General features: G+C 41.4%; 1 protein-coding gene across 2 annotated transcripts in view; it reads right to left on the bottom strand.

Moving 5' to 3' along the window:
* Positions 1–581: 581 nt before the first annotated feature.
* LOC126457898 (golgin-45) overlaps positions 582–19,991 on the bottom strand; it is a 62,569-nt gene continuing 43,159 nt past the window's right edge. For both annotated transcript variants that reach the window (XM_050094569.1, XM_050094570.1), the window contains exons 4-6: positions 16,261–16,389; positions 4,634–4,850; positions 582–1,525 (exon numbers count right to left, since the gene is read on the bottom strand). In XM_050094569.1, the coding sequence (XP_049950526.1) occupies positions 1,361–1,525; positions 4,634–4,850; positions 16,261–16,389 (511 nt within the window). In that variant the 3' untranslated portion in view covers positions 582–1,360. The remainder of the gene's footprint in view (positions 1,526–4,633; positions 4,851–16,260; positions 16,390–19,991) is intronic.

Genomic DNA, 19,991 nt, shown 5'->3' with positions numbered 1-19,991 from the left:
CACTTTTTGGTACACATCTTCGTTGTTGTTTCTACCCCGAAAAACACTGATTTCCTCTTGTAAGATCTTTCCATTCAAAATACCCTAACTGCTGTGTCAATTAATTACATGTGAAAAACGTTTTTCCCGTTAAAGAGCCCATATTCATGCTACACTTTTAACACATAAATACCTTTAAATGTTTTTATTGAATCCTTAAAGAGCTTTACTTTATATATATATATCACTATTTGCTATTATTGTATACCTGTGTTTGCAGCAGCTTTAACTAGAAACTAACTGGCATACAAATGTGTGTCACATGGCCCCCACCTGAAGTTGCTGCTGTCATCTACTTTTCTAGCTAATGCCTCTTACTTTTCAGTAACTTCCCTGAAATATATTTTACCTACCTTTTGCTCTTCTTGCTTCATGAAAGATGCTGCCAGTGACCTATTTTTCTTTGAAAGATCATCTGAACTCTATGCCGCTCATCAATTCATCACCACTGATCTAATTCTTTTTGTATTTTGATTTTGTTGCAGTAGATGTTTGGAAATTTCATGTAATGTTTATAGTAAACATTTACTGAGCATAAAGCATTTCCTTAAACAGTATTGCTTTTATTCATTTTTATCATCTACATCTTGGAATTTCCATCAATATTACAATATCATACAAAGACAATATTATGAAAAGGATAGTTGCTACTCACCAGGCCAAAAGCTTTGTTTGACAGTCTTTTGTTGTGCCTATATGCAAAGCAGTTTACAGCATTCCTAATGAATATACTTTTATACACTGTACATGATAGACAAAAATACTAAAAAATTATTTCTCTCTCTCTGGTCCTCAATGTGATATTCTACATAATTTATATACCTTTTATCATTAAATCACCACCAACTACCAATTTTGTACAGCTTCTCCTTCTTCCTGTAAAGTCTTGAAAAAGATTCCCTTTGCTCTAAAACAATTCAGATGTCACAAGTTGTTTGTGTTTCTGTCTGTGTTACCTTGTGACTTTTTCCATCTTTTAACATACTCCTGTTATTGGTTGAAGAGCAAAGCCAGTCAACATAATGTTATGCTAAAAGTGCTATTTTTCTGATGTACCAAAATCCAATTTCTGTTTCAGCAACACTGAGAATAATATACTTTTTCACTTGCATGTCTTATTTTCCTCAGTTAGCATATGACAAATGCATTTCACTTTTTTATTTTGCAAGATATTAACAAGGAAGAAAAACTAAATATGGCAGGACACACAACAGGTTTTGAACTCTGACATTACATGAAATTCCTAGTTCTTATATGTCTCATACTAAAAGAATGGACACAATGTTATATTCATGCCTCTGCTAACCAAGATGGGTGCAGGTCACACAAACTTAGTCTCACCACTGCAGTGAGAACAACTTCCAGGCACAACAGTGTTTGGGCCCATTAACAAGTGTCCTCCCACAGCAACTGCAGCACCCATGACAGCACTACAAGCAGCATCTGGGTGTCCAGACAGCAAGAGGGGGTTTGGATTCAGCAACAGCTATTAAAAACAAAAGATTCTTTGGTATTTTATACTATAACTAACAGCCCATAACCTATTATGACAGCAAATAAACAAAGGCAATGTGAAGTATTACAACACCATCAAACAAGTAAAAAGAAATGATTATTAGAGAAATATGCCTAACGGAAAGGAGTGATGAAGTATAGTAATATCAGTAACTGACATTTGCACACATGCCAAGACATAAGCGATTAAAATTATGTTCAAATACACTATTCCCTGAATGCTCCTTGAATCTGTCATGTAGATAAAATTTGTAATGGTGTGTTGTGAAATGCATCTTGTGTGTGTGTGTGTGTGTGTGTGTGTGTGTGTGTGTGTGTGTAGGGGGGATTGTCGAATTAGACCTAAGCATGAAAACAGCAAACAGATTCATATGGGTGTAGGTTGCAGTAGTTGTTCATAGATGAAGCTGCTTGCTTAGACTAGTGTGGAAAGCTACTTCAAACCATTCTTTGATCTGAAGACCACAACAACAACAGTGTTAAAAGTGACATGAAGAGAGGGAAGGAAGGTAGGAAGGAATAAGAGGGTTTAACATTACACTGATGTCGAAGTCATTTGAAACAGAGCACAAGTTCAGATTAGGGGACAGAAATTGAACAAGTACCTAAGCGACACAGTTATAGAGAAGGCCAATTTCAGTTTATCAGGGAATTTCTGGGAATGTTAAGCACACCTGTAAAAGAGATCGTGTACAGAAGGACTCATCCTAGAGCACTGTTGAAGTGTTTGGGATTCCAACTATGAAGGATAAAAGATTAAAGTAAGACATCAAAACAATTCAGAGGCATTCAGCTTGATTTGTTATGTTGGTCAGGCTGATATGTAGAGAGATGGAATTTCTCTGCAAGCTTTGAAAGCTATCTTTGAAGAATGCCATGGAAGGAAGAAAACATTCGTTTTGTGAAATGCTGTTGAACAAGTTTCAAGAATCAGCATTTGTGACAAACTGTGAAATAATTCTATAGCTTCTGATGTACACCACAATTAAAAACTGAAAGACCAAGCTAAAACAGAATAGAGACTTTACCAAGACATACAGGAAATAATTTTTCCCTTGCTCCATTGCTACTGGAACAGGAAAGGGATGACTGGCAATGCTATAAAGTACCCTACACCAGGCATAGTACTGTGGCTTGGGCTTCAATGTTGTAGATGTAGGAGTATAATTTAAAATTTATCTTGATATATCTAAAAGTACAATATGATTCTTATCATTTGACTAATACTTTGCTATAAGAACAGTTTATTCTGGCACCACTGAGTACCCTGTTAGGAACCTTCAGTTTCTTGATTGCCTGTCAACAGTAAATTGAGACTTAATTTTCTATCCACACAAGTTATTCATAAACTCTAAGAAATATAGTGTGTCGAAATGATTTTTGACTCCAGTAATCTATGAATCTAGTGGCTGTAGGTCTGCTACCTACAACAACTATCAAAACAAACAATAGTAAAATAAAGGTAGAAAAAATTCTCATCAAGTTGCGGAAGACAGCGGGGCAAAAAAAAAAAAAAAAAAAAAAAAAACTAGCAACAGCTTTTGGAAAAAGGAGTACTTTTAACTGCCAAATGGGGTGTGGAACACTTGCAAAACTAGGAAAATTCTTGTCTTATCCAAGCTTATTTTTCAATTTTACCTTCTCTTAATTTTAGCTCGTTTACTGCCCATCTGCCACTTTTAAACTTCAAACTATCTATGATTAAAAAATCAGGGTCTCCCTAGAGTTTCATTGCAGATATAACAGTCAAACTGTCCAGCAGCCAATTGTCTAGCAGTTCTCATTAACTTTGAAAGTTAATTCCTAAGTAACATTGTTTCCTTTAATCCTTATCAATCTTTTATCAAATGAATGAACTTATACTTATGAACAAGACTGTATTTGATTTTTGTTTGTACCTCTGTCTGCTGCTAGGATTCTGAATAATTTTTCTTTTACTGAGAGTAAAATATATTTTTAGTCTTGTGCTTAGGATGATATAAGCCTTTGACAGGGATAGTTTATGATAAAGTCACGCTACAAGAAATGAAGAAGATTGATGGATGTAGATGTTATATTATGTCAATCTTACAGGAGTGGTGATATTTGGAGTGTCTAGATATACCAGTGTCAAGACGACAAATGTGATAACCTACCACATCATTTGTAAATTATGTAACATGAGCTAGAAGTTGGATATTTGGTCATAAATCTGAGATTTTTTGACATTTTGAGAAGCAAACCAAAATTTTCCATTATTATTTAATAGTCCTTTCAGTTATCAACTTCATTTGTAAATTATGGAGTACATTTATCGCTGGCTGATGGATAGTGACACTGTCTGTAGATCATTTACAAAATGACCCTGGATTCTCCCTACTCAGAAAAATAAGTGAAAAGCAAAGAGTGATGGTCCATCTTGTTTCAAAAATAAATGAGTTACCTAAGTGCGAAACAGATTAAATTCATTCCCCTAGAAATCTACCTATCACAAAGCATTCCCCTGGAAATCTACCTATCATAGGCAGTGGAAATGTTTGTGTTTCAGTTAAAGTAAGCCCATGGTGTAGTTAGCAGTGTTATCTCAAAGGTGATAGCAGTCATCCACACAGCAATCCATTTTCTAGTCTTTTAAAAATATAAAAACCATTCTCTATTATCTTTAAGATGACTAATTTCTCAATACCTGTTACTCAAAAATAATTAAGGGCTCATAATGTGAACATTCAAAACATGCATCTTGGCTGAATTCAAATCGATATTTCTGCATGGTTAATGCATGCTACAATAAATTTCGTTCAACAGAATGTTCTTTCTTTGACCTTTCAGACAAAATTTAAACTGCCCAGCTCGATGAGGAAGGACTGACCACTGAATTTTACTTTTAAGAAGAGAAAAAAAGAGTTGACTAATTTTGCATGTGGTGATCTGATCGTGGTACAAGCAGTGCTTGTAGTAAATATAAGCGTTTTGTACAACATTCTAATTTCAGCCAAGATGTAAACTCTAAGGATAATATGAGAAATTAGTTGATAAAATTCCTCTCCAAAACACAAAAACAAAGGATTGTAGATATAAATAGAAACAAAATTATTCTTACATTTTCAGCACTGCGTTCAGCTTGAGTGCGAGTCTCCAACCCTGTGAAGTCCGGCTCATAAATTTTCCTCTGATCTGGACAACTGCCCAAAAACTGTTGAAGAAGCACTTCACTGAGTCTGTCAACTGCGACAGATAAGTCCAGAATATTTGACGAAGATAGATATTCAGTGCGGTTGGCAGGATGGTCAAAGTTTTTCCGAAGTACAGCTAATCTTCTACAAAAATGGAAACAATAAGAATCTGTAGAAAGTCACACGCACAGAGAGAGTGGAAGTTCTATGTGTACATGTTTTAATCTTAATTTTTATGCCCCAAAATTTATCTGTCTAGGACAAACTTTGGCAACAAACTAGTGACATAATGTAGACCATTCAATAACTGACAAACAAACATATTTCAAACAACGGAAAATCCAGGATGGAATGTAACAATATTATGAAAAGGAAAGCTGCTACTCACCATATAGCAGAGATGCTGAGTCACAAATAGGCACAACAAAAGACTCTCACAATTAAACTTTCAGCCAACAAGGCCTTTGTCAAAAATAGAAAACACAGGCACACACAATTGCCACGCACATGACTGCAGTCTCCAGCAGCTGAAGCTACACTGCGAGCAACAGCAGCAGTGCATGATGGGAGCGGCAACTGGGTGAGGGTAAAGACAAGCCGGGGACGGGGACGGGGACGGGGAGGGATAATAGGGTAGGAGTGGGGGGACAATGAAGTGTTGCTGCGGAGCATGCAAGGATGAAGTGGAGAGAGGGTAGGGCAGCTAGGTGCAGTCGGTAGGTTAGATGGAGAGTAGGGGAGAGGTGGGGGAGGGGGGGGGGGGGGGTAGCGGGAAAGGAGAGGAGTAAAAACCTTCATTAGCCTGTTCCCATTCCAGTGCTACACAGCGTAGCACCGGAATGGGAACAAGTAAGGGGCTGGATGGATGAGAACAATGGCTAATGAAGGTTGAGGCAAGGAGGGTTACAGGAACATAGGACATACTGCATGGAGAGTTCCCACCTGTGCAATTCAGAAAAGCTGGTGATGGTGGGAAGGATCCATATGGAACAGGCTGTGAAGCAAGTCACTGACATGAAGGTTGTCGTGCTGGGCAGCCTGCTCAGCAACTAGGTGGTCCACTCTTGGCTACAGTTTTTCAGTGGCCATTCACGCGGACAGACAGCTTTTTGGTTGTCATACCCACATAGAATGCAGCACATGGGTTGCAGCTTAGTTTGTGGATCACGTGACTGATTTCACAGGTAGCCCTGCCTTTTATTAGATAGGTGATGTTTGTGACCGGACTGGAGTAGATGGTGGTGGGAGGATGTATGGGACAGGCCTTGCCTCTAGGTCTATTACTGGGATATGAGCCATGAGGTAAGGGGTTGGGAGCAGGGGTCTTGTAGGAATGGACAAGGATATTCTGTAGGTTCAGTGGATGGGAGACTACATCTGTGGGAAGGGAGTGGGGGGTGGGAAGGATAGTGGACAGGACATTTCTCATTTCAGGGCATGACAAGAGGTAGTCAAAACCCTGGCGGAGAACGTAATTCAGCTGCTCCAGACCTGGGTGGTACTGAGTTACGATGGGAATGCTCCTCTGTGGCTGGACGGCAAGAGTTTAGGAGGTGGTGAGAGACTATAAAGCATGGGAGAAATATTTTTGTACAAGGTTGAGAGGATAATTACGATTTGTGAAGGCTTCAGTGAAACCCTTGGTATATTTCGAAAGAGACCGTTCATCACTGCAGATGCGACGACCATGGGTGGCTAGACCGTATGGAAGGGACTTCTTGGTATGGAATGAACTGCAGCTGTCGAAGTAGAGGTATCGCTGTTGGTTAGTAGGTTTGATATGGACAGAAGTACTGATGTAGCCATCTTTGAGGTGGAGGTCGACATCTAGGAAGGTGGCTTGTTGGGCTGAGTAGAACCATGTGAAGCAAATGGGGAAAAAGTTGTTCAGGTTCTGGAGGAATGTGGGTAGAGTGTCCTCACACTCAATCTGAATTGCAAGGATGTCATCAATAAATCTGAACCAGATAAGGGGTTTAGGATTCTGGGTGTTTAGGAAGGATTCCTCTAGATGGCCCATGAATAGCTTGGCATAGGATGGCACCATGTGGGTGCCCATAGCTCTGCACCAGATATGTTTGTAGGTAATGCTTTCAAAGGAGAAGTAATTGTGTGTAAGGATATAGTTGGTCATGGCAGCTAGGAAGAAGGCTGTTGGTTTGGAATCAGTCGGACATGCGGAAAGGTAGTGTTCAATACCGCTAATGCCATGGGCATTATGGATGTTAGTGTAATTGGAGGTGGAATCAATAGTGATGAGCAGGGTTGTTGTTGTTGTGGTCTTCAGTCCTGAGACTGGTTTGATGCAACTCTCCATGCTACTCTATACTGTGCAAGCTTTTTCATCTCCCAGTACCTACTGCAACCTACATCCTTCTGAATCTGCTTAGTGTATTCATCTCTTGGTCTCCCTCTACGATTTTTACCCTCCACGCTGCCCTCCAATACTAAATTGGTGATCCCTTGATGCCTTAGAACATGTCCTACCAACCGATCCCTTCTTCTGGTCAAGTTGTGCCACAAACTTCTCTTCTCCCCAATCCTATTCAATACTTCCTCATTAGTTATGTGATCTACCCATCTAATCTTCAGCATTCTTCTGTAGCACCACATTTCGAAAGCTTCTATTCGCTTCTTGTCTAAACTATTTATCGTCCATGTTTCACTTCCATACATGGCTACACTCCATACGAATACTTTCAGAAATGACTTCCTGACACTTAAATCAATACTGGATGTTAACAAATTTCTCTTCTTCAGAAACGCTTTCCTTGCCATTGCCAGCCTACATTTTATATCCTCTCTACTTCGACCATCATCAGTTATTTTGCTCCCCAAATAGCAAAACTCCTTTACTACTTTAAGTGCCTCATTTCCTAATCTAATTCCCCCAGCATCACCCGACTTAATTAGACTACATTCCATTATCCTTGTTTTGCTTTTGTTGATGTTCATCTTATATCCTCCTTTCAAGACACTGTCCATTCCATTCAACTGCTCTTCCAAGTCCTTTGCTGTCTCTGACAGAATTACAATGTCATCGGCGAACCTCAAAGTTTTTATTTCTTCTCCATGAATTTTAATACCTACTCCGAATTTTTCTTTTGTTTCCTTTACCGTGCAGTAAAGCGACAGGAACTGTGGAGAGTCAGTGGAGAAAATGGTTGATATCTTTTATATAGAAGAATAGGTTCTGGGTAATAGGTTGAAGGTATTGGTCCACGAGAGCAGAGATTCTCTCAGTGAGGGTACAGTAACATGCCACAATGGGGTGTCCTGGGTCATTGGGTTTATGGACTTTAGGAAGCATGTAGACGGTAGGAGTGTGGGGAATGGTAGGAGTGAGCAGAGAGATGGACTCTGGGGGAGGTTCTGGGATGGGTCTAAGGATTTCAGGAGTGACTGGAGATCCTGCTGGATTTCTGGAATGGGGTAACTGTGGCAAGGTTTGAAGGTGGATGTATCTCACAACTGATGTTCTTCTGCCAGGTAATCCTTGCAGTTCATTCAAAACAACAGTGGTGGATTCTTTGTCCATGGGTAGAATTATAAGGCCAGGATCAGATTTTAAATGGCGGTCTGCAGTTCTGTCTGCGGATGTAAGGTTGCCTGCCCTCTGTCTAAACACCCAAACTGCATCTAGCTGCCCTACTCTCTCTTCACCTCATCCCTGCACACTACCCAGCAGCACTTCACTGTCCCCAACCCCACCTCTACAATCCCTCCCCCTCCCCACCCCAGCCTCCTCCTCCCACCTGCCACTCCCACCATGCACGCTGCTGCTCGCAGTGTAGCTTCAGCTGCCAGAGACTGCAGTTATGTGTGTGTAAGTTGCTTTTGTGTGTGTGTGTGTGGGGGGGGGGGGGGGGGGGGGGGGGGAGGGGGGAGAGAGAGAGAGAGAGATCTATTTTTGACAAAGGCCTTTTTGGCCAAAAGTTTAACTGTGAGAGTCTTTTGTTGTGCCTATCTGTGTCTCTGCACCTCCACTATATAGTGAGTAGCAACTTACCTTTTCATAAAAGGCACGTATGTGTTTTATATACATATTACATGTAGTGGTAGAAAAGTTGCAGTTCTCACTGCAAACATGCCTTTGTTTTACATTTTGGACAAGAGGACTGCAAGTTAATGATGAACATTACAGCGATGCATATTTGCAAATCATACCCATAATAACCAGCAGAAAAAACTACAGAATATGTAAAGGAAGTCACACAAGTCCTGAAGCAGCTATTACCATACATCAATGGAAACTTAATATATTAATAATTCTTATTACTCCGAACGTTCTCAACTGGGGAGAGATCCAGCAACTTTGCTGGCCAAGGTAGGGTTTGGCAAACACGAAGACAAGCAGTAGACACTCTCACCATGTATTTGTGAGCATTATCTTGCTGAAATGTAAGCCCAGGATGGCTTGCCATGAAGGGCAACAAAACGGGCACAGAATATCGCTGACAAACTGCTGTGCTATAAGGGTGTTGCAGATGATAAGCAAAGGGGTCCTGCTATGAAAAGAAACAGCAGCCCAGAGTCCTAGTTGTCAGGCGGTATGGTGAGTGACAATCTGGGGCACCTCTTCTTCAGCATAGAATATTATTGACTGGAACAGAATTGTCTTCAGTTACGAGCCCCGATTTGAACTGAGCCCCGATGACCAGTGAAGACATGTCTGGAGATGCCCCAGACTGTGGTGGGATAGCAACCTGACTGTTGTCCACCATACAGTCCAACAAACAGGAGTGATGGTTTTGGTTGCCATTGTACTTCATAGCAGGACCCCTTTGGTTGTCACCCGCAACATCCTTACAGCAAAGTGGTACGTCAATGACATTCTATACCCCACTTTGTTGCCTTTCACAGCAAGCCAACCTGGGCTTACACTTGAGCATAATAGCGTTGCCCGCCTGCACATGGCGAGAGTTTCTACTGTTTGCCTGCTTGCTTGCAGTAAGGTCACAAGATCTCTCCCCAATTGAGGATGTTTGGAGCATTATGGGCAGGACCCTCTAACCATCTCAGGATTTTGATGATTTAATGTGCCAATTGGACAGAATTTGGCACCAACAACTCAATCAATCAATGCCAAGCTGAATAACTGCTTGCATATGGGAGAGAGGTGGGCTTGTTAAACTTGTGAAGTTCTTTCTCCTGAATAAATCATCCAATTTTTCTGAAATTGAAGTCATCTGTTTGTCAGTATATGTACATCTACATCTACATCTACATCTATACTCCGCGAGCCACCTTACGGTGTGTGGCGGAGGGTACTTATTGTACCACTATCTGATCCCCCCTTCGCTGTTCCATTCACGAATTGTGCGTGGGAAGAACGACTGCTTGTAAGTCTCCGTATTTGCTCTAATTTCTCGGATCTTTTCGTTGTGATCATTACGCGAGATATATGTGGGCGGTAGTAATATGTTGCCCATCTCTTCCCGGAATGTGCTCTCTCGTAATTTCGATAATAAACCTCTCCGTATTGCGTAACGCCTTTCTTGAAGTGTCTGCCACTGGAGCTTGTTCAGCATCTCCGTAACGCTCTCGCGCTGACTAAATGTCCCCATGACGAATTGCGCTGCTTTTCGCTGGATCATGTCTATCTCTTCTATTAATCCAACCTGGTAAGGGTCCCATACTGATGAGCAATACTCAAGAATCGGACGAACAAGCGTTTTGTAAGCTACTTCTTTCGTCGATGAGTCACATTTTCTTAGAATTCTTCCTATGAATCTCAACCTGGCGCCTGCTTTTCCCACTATTTGTTTTATGTGATCATTCCACTTCAGATCGCTCCGGATAGTAACTCCTAAGTATTTTACGGTCGTTACCGCTTCCAATGATTTACCACCTATGGCATAATCGTACTGGAATGGATTTCTGCCCCTATGTATGCGCATTATATTACATTTATCTACGTTTAGGGAAAGCTGCCAGCTGTCGCACCATGCATTAATCCTCTGCAGGTCCTCCTGGAGTACGTACGAGTCTTCTGATGTTGCTACTTTCTTGTAGACAACCGTGTCATCTGCAAATAGCCTCACGGAGCTACCGATGTTGTCAACTAAGTCATTTATGTATATTGTAAACAATAAAGGTCCTATCATGCTTCCCTGCGGTACTCCCGAAATTACCTCTACATCTGCAGATTTTGAACCGTTAAGAATGACATGTTGTGTTCTTTCTTCTAGGAAATCCTGAATCCAATCACAAACCTGGTCCGATATTCCGTAAGCTCGTATTTTTTTCACTAAACGTAAGTGCGGAACCGTATCAAATGCCTTCCTGAAGTCCAGGAATACGGCATCAATCTGCTCGCCAGTGTCTACGGCACTGTGAATTTCTTGGGCAAATAGGGCGAGCTGAGTTTCACATGATCTCTGTTTGCGGAATCCATGTTGGTTATGATGAAGGAGATTTGTATTATCTAAGAACGTCATAATACGAGAACACAAAACATGTTCCATTATTCTACAACAGATTGACGTAAGCGAAATAGGCCTATAATTATTCGCATCTGATTTATGACCCTTCTTGAAAATGGGAACGACCTGCGCTTTCTTCCAGTCGCTAGGTACTTTACGTTCTTCCAGCGATCTACGATAAATTGCTGATAGAAAGGGGGCAAGTTCTTTAGCATAATCACTGTAGAATCTTAAGGGTATCTCGTCTGGTCCGGATGCTTTTCCGCTACTAAGTGATAGCAGTTGTTTTTCAATTCCGATATCGTTTATTTCAATATTTTCCATTTTGGCGTCCGTGCGACGGCTGAAGTCAGGGACCGTGTTACGATTTTCCGCAGTGAAACAGTTTCGGAACACTGAATTCAGTATTTCTGCCTTTCTTCGGTCGTCCTCTGTTTCGGTGCCATCGTGGTCAACGAGTGACTGAATAGGGGATTTAGATCCGCTTACCGATTTTACATATGACCAAAACTTTTTAGGGTTCTTGTTTAGATTGTTTGCCAATGTTTTATGTTCGAATTCGTTGAATGCTTCTCTCATTGCTCTCTTTACGCTCTTTTTCGCTTCGTTCAGCTTTTCCTTATCAGCTATGATTCGACTACTCTTAAACCTATGATGAAGCTTTCTTTGTTTCCGTAGTACCTTTCGTACATGATTGTTATACCACGGTGGATCTTTCCCCTCGCTTTGGACCTTAGTCGGTACGAACTTATCTAAGGCGTACTGGACGATGTTTCTGAATTTTTTCCATTTTTGTTCCACATCCTCTTCCTCAGAAATGAACGTTTGATGGTGGTCACTCAGATATTCTGCGATTTGTGCCCTATCACTCTTGTTAAGCAAATATATTTTCCTTCCTTTCTTGGCATTTCTTATTACACTTGTAGTCATTGATGCAACCACTGACTTATGATCACTGATACCCTCTTCTACATTCACGGAGTCGAAAAGTTCCGGTCTATTTGTTGCTATGAGGTCTAAAACGTTAGCTTCACGAGTTGGTTCTCTAACTATCTGCTCGAAGTAATTCTCGGACAAGGCAGTCAGGATAATGTCACAAGAGTCTCTGTCCCTGGCTCCAGTTCTGATTGTGTGACTATCCCATTCTATACCTGGTAGATTGAAGTCTCCCCCTATTACAATAGTATGATCACGAAACTTCTTCACGACGTTCTGCAGGTTCTCTCTGAGGCGCTCAACTACTACGGTTGCTGATGCAGGTGGTCTATAGAAGCATCCGACTATCATATCTGACCCACCTTTGATACTTAACTTAACCCAGATTATTTCACATTCGCATTCGCTAATAACTTCACTGGATATTATTGAATTCTTTACTGCTATAAATACTCCTCCACCATTGGCGTTTATCCTATCCTTGCGGCATATATTCCATTCTGTGTCTAGGATTTCGTTACTGTTCACTTCCGGTTTTAACCAACTTTCCGTTCCTAATACTATATGCGCACTATTTCCTTCAATAAGAGATACTAATTCAGGAACCTTGCCCTGGATACTCCTGCAGTTTACCAATATTACGTTAACTTTTCCTGTTTTTGGTCTCTGAGGACGGACGTTCTTTATCAACAATGATAATGTCCTCTCTGGTAAGCCGTCAGGTATTTTATCGTTTCGCCCAAGGGGGGGTCCCTCTAACCTAAAAAACCCCTGTGTGCACGCCACACGTACTCTGCTACCCTAGTAGCTGCTTCCGGTGTGTAGTGCACGCCTGACCTGTCTAGGGGGGCCCCTACAGTTCTCCACCCAATAACGGAGGTCGATGAATTTGCAACCATTATAGTCGCAGAGTCGTCTGAGCCTCTGGTTTAGACCCTCCACACGGCTCCAAACCAGAGGACCGCGATCGACTCTGGGCACTATGCTGCAGATATTAAGCTCAGCTTGCACTCCGCGTGCGATGCTGGTTGTCTTCACCAAATCAGCCAGCCGCCGGAAGGAACCAAGGATGGCCTCAGAACCCAAGCGGCAGGCGTCATTCGTTCCGACATGTGCTACTATCTGCAGCCGGTCACACCCAGTGCGTTCAATAGCTGCCGGAAGGGCCTCCTCCACATTACGGACGAGACCCCCCGGCAAGCACACCGAGTGCACACTGGCATTCTTCCCCGACCTACCCGCTATTTTCCTGACGGGCTCCATAACCCGCCTAACGTTGGAGCTCCCTATAACTAATAGGCCCGCCCTCTGTGACTGTCGGGACCTTGCCGGAGAATCGGCCACTGGCCCAACAGGCGAGGCATCCTGTGGTGGCTCGGAAACGATGTCATCACCACTAGGAAGCACCCCGTACCTGTTGGAAAGGGGTAAGGCAGCTGCCACGCGGCCAGATCCCACCTTCGCCTTTCGGCCAGGCACGCGCGAGCCCACCACTGTCGGCCATTCACCCTGGAGTGATGGCTGACCGGTAAGATGCTCACTGCCGGAAGACGCAGCGACATCAGGGGTTCCATGTGATTCCAAGGCCACCGAAGTAGGCATAGGTCTCACCACAGTTGCCCCAACGCCACTACGAGCCGACGCCTGCGCCTCGAGCTCGATGAGCCTAACAGACAAAGCCTCCACCTGCCCCCGAAGAGTGGCCAATTCTCCTTGCGTCCGCTCACAACAACCACAGTCCCTACACATGACTATGTTTACCCTACTCTATACGGTGACAAATTCCCAAGATAATCTTCTGATGAGCTACTCTGATAATCAAGAAACACTCACTGAAATACGAGACGCGAAAACTACGCTAGGTTTTCCCAGAAAAACTATTTAAAAGCTAAGCGCAGCAAATAAGTACAAAAACGCTTTATACAAACAGTACTCGCTGCTGCTGGTGCTCTCGCTCTGGCTGTCACAAGACAACTGCTGATTCAAGTGACTAGTGGCTAACGGCCGCGAAACAAACAAACGACGGTTTTAGGGCGCTTTCTGTTCCAAACGATCAAGAAAACACTAAGAAATCTAACACGAAAACTACGTAAAGTTTTATCAAGAACTGTTAGTTACTATGCAGAGCAGATAAACACAAATAGAATCCCTTCCTTAGTGGAAGGTCGTAAACAAAATGCAAAATAAACGCTTTATACAAACAGTACTCGCTGCTGCTGGTGCTCTCGCTCTGGCTGTCACAAGACAACTGCTGATTCAAGTGACTAGTGGCTAACGGCCGCGAAACAAACAAAAGACGGTTTTAGGGCGCTTTCTGTTCTAAACGATCAAGAAAACACTAAGAAATCTAACACGAAAACTACGTAAAGTTTTATCAAGAACTGTTAGTTACTATGCAGAGCAGATAAACACAAATAGAATCCCTTCCTTAGTGGAAGGTCGTAAACAAAATGCGAAATAAACGCTTTATACAAACAGTACTCGCTGCTGCTGGTGCTCTCGCTCTGGCTGTCACAAGACAACTGCTGATTCAAGTGACTAGTGGCTAACGGCCGCGAAACAAACAAAAGACGGTTTTAGGGCGCTTTCTGTTCTAAACGATCAAGAAAACACTAAGAAATCTAACACGAAAACTACGTAAAGTTTTATCAAGAACTGTTAGTTACTATGCAGAGCAGATAAACACAAATAGAATCCCTTCCTTAGTGGAAGGTCGTAAACAAAATGCAAAATAAACGCTTTATACAAACAGCACTCGCTGCTGCTGGTGCTCTCGCTCTGGCTGTCACAAGACAACTGCTGATTCAAGTGACTAGTGGCTAACGGCAGCGAAACAAACAAAAGACGGTTTTAGGGCGCTTTCTGTTCTAAACGATCAAGAAAACACTAAGAAATCTAACACGAAAACTACGTAAAGTTTTATCAAGAACTGTTAGTTACTATGCAGAGCAGATAAACACAAATAGAATCCCTTCCTTAGTGGAAGGTCGTAAACAAAATGCAAAATAAACGCTTTATACAAACAGTACTCGCTGCTGCTGGTGCTCTCGCTCTGGCTGTCACAAGACATGTACATCACATCTACCAATTTACATCCCATTCAGCTAATTCATTTGTGATAAATTAAGTTTTTTATCTCAGAGTGCATTAAAAAATGGCAGAGTAACATATTGGATAAATGCAAGAAGCAAGTTTAAAGTACTTTCAAACAATATAACTATCAGTTTTAAGGGGCATTTACTCTCATATCTGGGTGTGCTTTTTACAGCAAGCGACATGGAAAGTAACTACTTGCTGATGACATATGGTGCCACTCAAGACAGAAAAACCAAAATCTCTATGACATAATGGGCTTTGAAAATGAGTGGGTTGCACATCTGGAGATAAAAGGCTGCTGACTGCCAATGAAAGGTGTGCAGGTAAAATCCCTCAGCCCGCATTTAAGAGTGTGTAGGTTCATTACAAATAACAGTTCAGATAAAAAGAGAATAGAAGCTTTTGATGTGTGATGCTACAGCAAAATACTGAAGATTAGATGGGTCGATTGCATAACTAATACGGAGGTACAGAACAGAATTAAGCAGAAAATAAATTTGATGCACAACTCGACTAAAAGAAGGAGTTGGTTGATAGGACACATTCAGAAACATCAAGGGATCACTATCTTAGTACTGGATGGAAGTGTGGGGGATCAAAATTAAGGAGGGACACCAACAGATGAACACAGAAAGCACATTCAAGAGGATGTCAGTTGCAGTAGTTATTCAGACATGATGAGGCTTGCGCAGGATAGAGTAGCATGGAGAGGTGCATCAGTCTTTGGAATACAGACTACACCAACATGTTCACTACAGTCAAAAAATTCTCAGTTGTAGCCGAGAAGATGGCCAATTACAGGCATTTGGCAGATGAGGTACAAGTCATGTGGGTACAAAATCTCTGCAGATCATCCTAGTGGTAGAATAAAATGCCAGCATTGTCCCAAAGTAAATTATGAAGAACTTACAGGATGTGTACCTGCAACCCTCACTCTGTTGGTAACTGCATAATGTAGTTGTGCTGACAACCTGCAGAATAATCTGTCACATTCATGAACACCACCATTAATTTACTAGTAAGAGTATTTCGAGCTGTTATCATTACATCAATACAATGTAAAAATTAGTGAGGTAATAAATAACCATACAACTTACGTGTATGCTCTAAGAAGAGAATCCCTCACTGTTGGTCTCTCTTCTAACATTCGTTTGAGGCCCTCCTGAAGTTCTGTTGCTTTTTGACACAAGGCTGCTTTCCATCTTGCCAGTTCCTCTACCATAAGACTTTCAAAAAGATTACCCAAGTTAAAACACATTCTTAAAGTAACACAGAGATAGTACTCCTTAATGAATATAGACTTAGAACCTACAAGTACTCCATGCATTCCAAAACAGCTTGCACTTCATATTACATTGCACAATCCCAAACACAGCAAGAATAATCTCCACAGTAGAGATTTTTGGGCAGAGAAAATTAAAAATGTCTTAATGTTCGTAACTTGTCACTTTGATTACAGATTTTTAAACAATGAAATTTCATTCATGAGATATTGAATTAGACAATGTACTTGAGTAGCTTGCAGTCACACTCCCCACCATTCCACCCCACCTTGGCATTTCGGATAGACTTTGGCAGTGCCTCTGTGAAACATTAAAAGTTTTGGTTAGCCTTCCTTATATATCATGTTGAACCGCCACAAAACAACTCCTGTATGCCAATTTAGTAGCTTGATAGTTACAAGGCATGTTCAGAAAGTAAGTGTATTCTGACCATAACAGGCTGTATGTGAGCATGCATGTGTTTTTTAAGGGTTGGTAGTGCTGAGTGGCAGAGGGTCCCCTGACTTGAGCAAACATCACAGGAATACAGTAGTCTGTAAGCTCACATTGTAATGTCTGGTTGTTGAAAGATTCCGGCAAGAAATTTCGCCATGTGTTGTGCCCCACTTCTTACTCAGGGAAGGAATAACACCTATTTTAATTTTTTCGCAAATCAGTGTGGTTTATGTTAAAGGTGTTACAAACAGAATGAGTGTGTTTAAGTGATATGGGGAGTTTAGTGAAGGCAAACAAATGTTCATAACGAACAGAGGAGTGGAAGATCTTCCCTTCTGACTGACGAGTTGGTGCAAAGAAATTGAGGAAACTGTTCATGGAGGCTGCTGAATGATAGTGGATGGAATTTCTGAGATGTTTCCATAAGTCTCCAGAAATTTCTTATATGAGACACTCACAGTAATGCTGAGATACCTAAAACGGTGTCCATGATGAGTCCTGAAATAGCTATCAGAGCAGTACAAGAAAAATCAGGTCTGTAATGCCTGTGAGTTTCTTGTGCAACTTGAATTGGATGGTGAAGATTTACTGAGCTCTATTATGACTGGAGATGAAAAGTAGGTGCCTCATTACAGGCCTGAGACAAAAAGACAGTTGTCACAGTGGCTTCACACCAATTCCCCATTTGCCAAAAAATTCAAAACCACAATTTCGAGCAAAAAATTAAAGGTTCACTGTTTTGGGACCGAAAACAGATTATTTTGGTTGAATTTCTGCCTCAGAGGGAGACCATTGATGTGCAACAATAATAAGAGACCATAAAAAAAATTCAAAAGGAACATTCAAAACAATAGGAGGGGAATACTGACGAGAGGAGTGTGCTTGCTCCACAACAATGCCTGTCCTCACACAGTTGTAGCCACTAAGGCACTCTTGGACTCAGATCATTTTTTCACCTCCCTGAAGGCACATGAGTGGAATTAAATTTTTAATGGATGAGCAGGTGCCATGGCTCACAACGTACACAGAACAGAATGGAGATTATGGGGAAAATAGTCCACAAGTGTATCAACAATATCCTCACAATTTTTTTCAAACACACTTTTTCTAAAAATATATAAAAATCTAGTACTTTTACTGTTTGAAAATGCCTTTGTACTTAGTTTCATAATCGGTAGACCATATTCACAATAAATGTAAAATGTGTTGGACACAAAATTGCAGAGACAATTTGTATATAGTTGCACACACATACACATACATAAATAATACAGATACAAACATCAACATATGGCAACATGCTGACCATTTACAAGTTTGGACAAAACGGCCTTGCTGTGCTGGTACTGCGAACGGCTGAAAACAAGGGGAAACTACGGCCGTAATTTTTCCCGAGGGCATGCAGCTTTACTATATGATTAAATGATGATGGCGTCCTCTTGGGTAAAATATTCCGGAGGTAAAATAGTCCCCCATTCGGATCTCCGGGCGGGGACTACTCAAGAGGATGTCGTTATCAGGAGAAAGAAAACTGGCGTTCTACGGATCGGAGCGTGGAATGTCAGATCCCTTAATCGGGCAGGTAGGTTAGAAAATTTAAAAAGGGAAATGGATAGGTTAAAGTTAGATATAGTGGGAATTAGTGAAGTTCGGTGGCAGGAGGAACAAGACTTCTGGTCAGGTGACTACAGGGTTATAAATACAAAATCAAATAGGGGTAATGCAGGAGTAGGTTTAATAATGAATAGGAAAATAGGAATGCGGGTAAGCTACTACAAACAGCGTAATGAACGCATTATTGTGGCCAAGATAGATACGAAGCCCACGTCTACTACAGTAGTACAAGTTTATATGCCAACTAGCTCTGCAGATGACGAAGAAATTGAAGAAATGTATGATGAAATAAAAGAAATTATTCAGATAGTGAAGGGAGACGAAAATTTAATAGTCATGGGTGACTGGAATTCGAGTGTAGGAAAAGGGAGAGAAGGAAACGTAGTAGGTGAATATGGATTGGGGCTAAGAAATGAAAGAGGAAGCCGCCTGGTAGAATTTTGCACAGAGCACAACTTAATCACAGCCAACACTTGGTTCGAGAATCATGAAAGAAGGTTTTATACATGGAAGAACCCTGGAGATACTAAAAGGTATCAGATGGATTATATAATGGTAAGACAGAGATTTAGGAATCAGGTTTTAAATTGTAAGACATTTCCAGGGGCAGATGTGGACTCTGACCACAATCTATTGGTTATGACCTGTAAATTAAAACTGAAGAAAATGCAAAAATGTGGGAATTTAAGGAGATGGGACCTGGATAAACTGAAAGAACCAGAGGTTGTACAGAGTTTCAGGGAGAGCATAAAGGAACAATTTACAGGAATGGGGGAAAGAAATACAGTAGAAGAAGAATGGGTAGCTTTGAGGGATGAAGTAGTGAAGGCAGCAGAGGATCAAGTAGGTAAAAAGACGAGGGCTAGTAGAAATCCTTGGGTAACAGAAGAAATATTGAATTTAATTGATGAAAGGAGGAAATATAAAAATGCAGTAAATGAAGCAGGCAAAAAGGAATACAAACGTCTCAAAAATGAGATCGACAGGAAGTGCAAAGTGGGTAAGCAGGGATGGCTAGAGGACAAATGTAAGGATGTAGAGGCTTGTCTCACTAGGGGTAACATAGATACTGCCTACAGGAAAATTAAAGAGACCTTTGGAGATAAGAGAACCACTTGTATGAATATCAGGAGCTCAGATGGCAACCCAGTTCTAGGTAAAGAAGGGAAGGCAGAAAGGTGGAAGGAGTATATAGAGGGTTTATACAAGGGCGATGTACTTGAGGACAATATTATGGAAATGGAAGAAGATGTAGATGAAGATGAAATGGGAGATAAGATACTGCGTGAAGAGTTTGACAGAGCACTGAAAGACCTGAGTTGAAACAAGGCCCCCGGAGTAGACAACATTCCACTGGAACTACTGACGGCCTTGGGAGAGCCAGTCCTGACAAAACTCTACCATCTGGTGAGCAAGATGTATGAAACAGGTGAAATACCCTCAGACTTCAAGAAGAATATAATAATTCCAATCCCAAAGAATGCAGGTGTTGACAG

Source organism: Schistocerca serialis, chromosome 2, assembly GCF_023864345.2.
Source record: "Schistocerca serialis cubense isolate TAMUIC-IGC-003099 chromosome 2, iqSchSeri2.2, whole genome shotgun sequence".
Taxonomy (NCBI): Eukaryota; Metazoa; Arthropoda; class Insecta; order Orthoptera; family Acrididae; genus Schistocerca; species Schistocerca serialis.
Note: the sequence above shows the minus strand (reverse complement) of the source record. Positions and strands in the feature narration are given on the sequence as shown.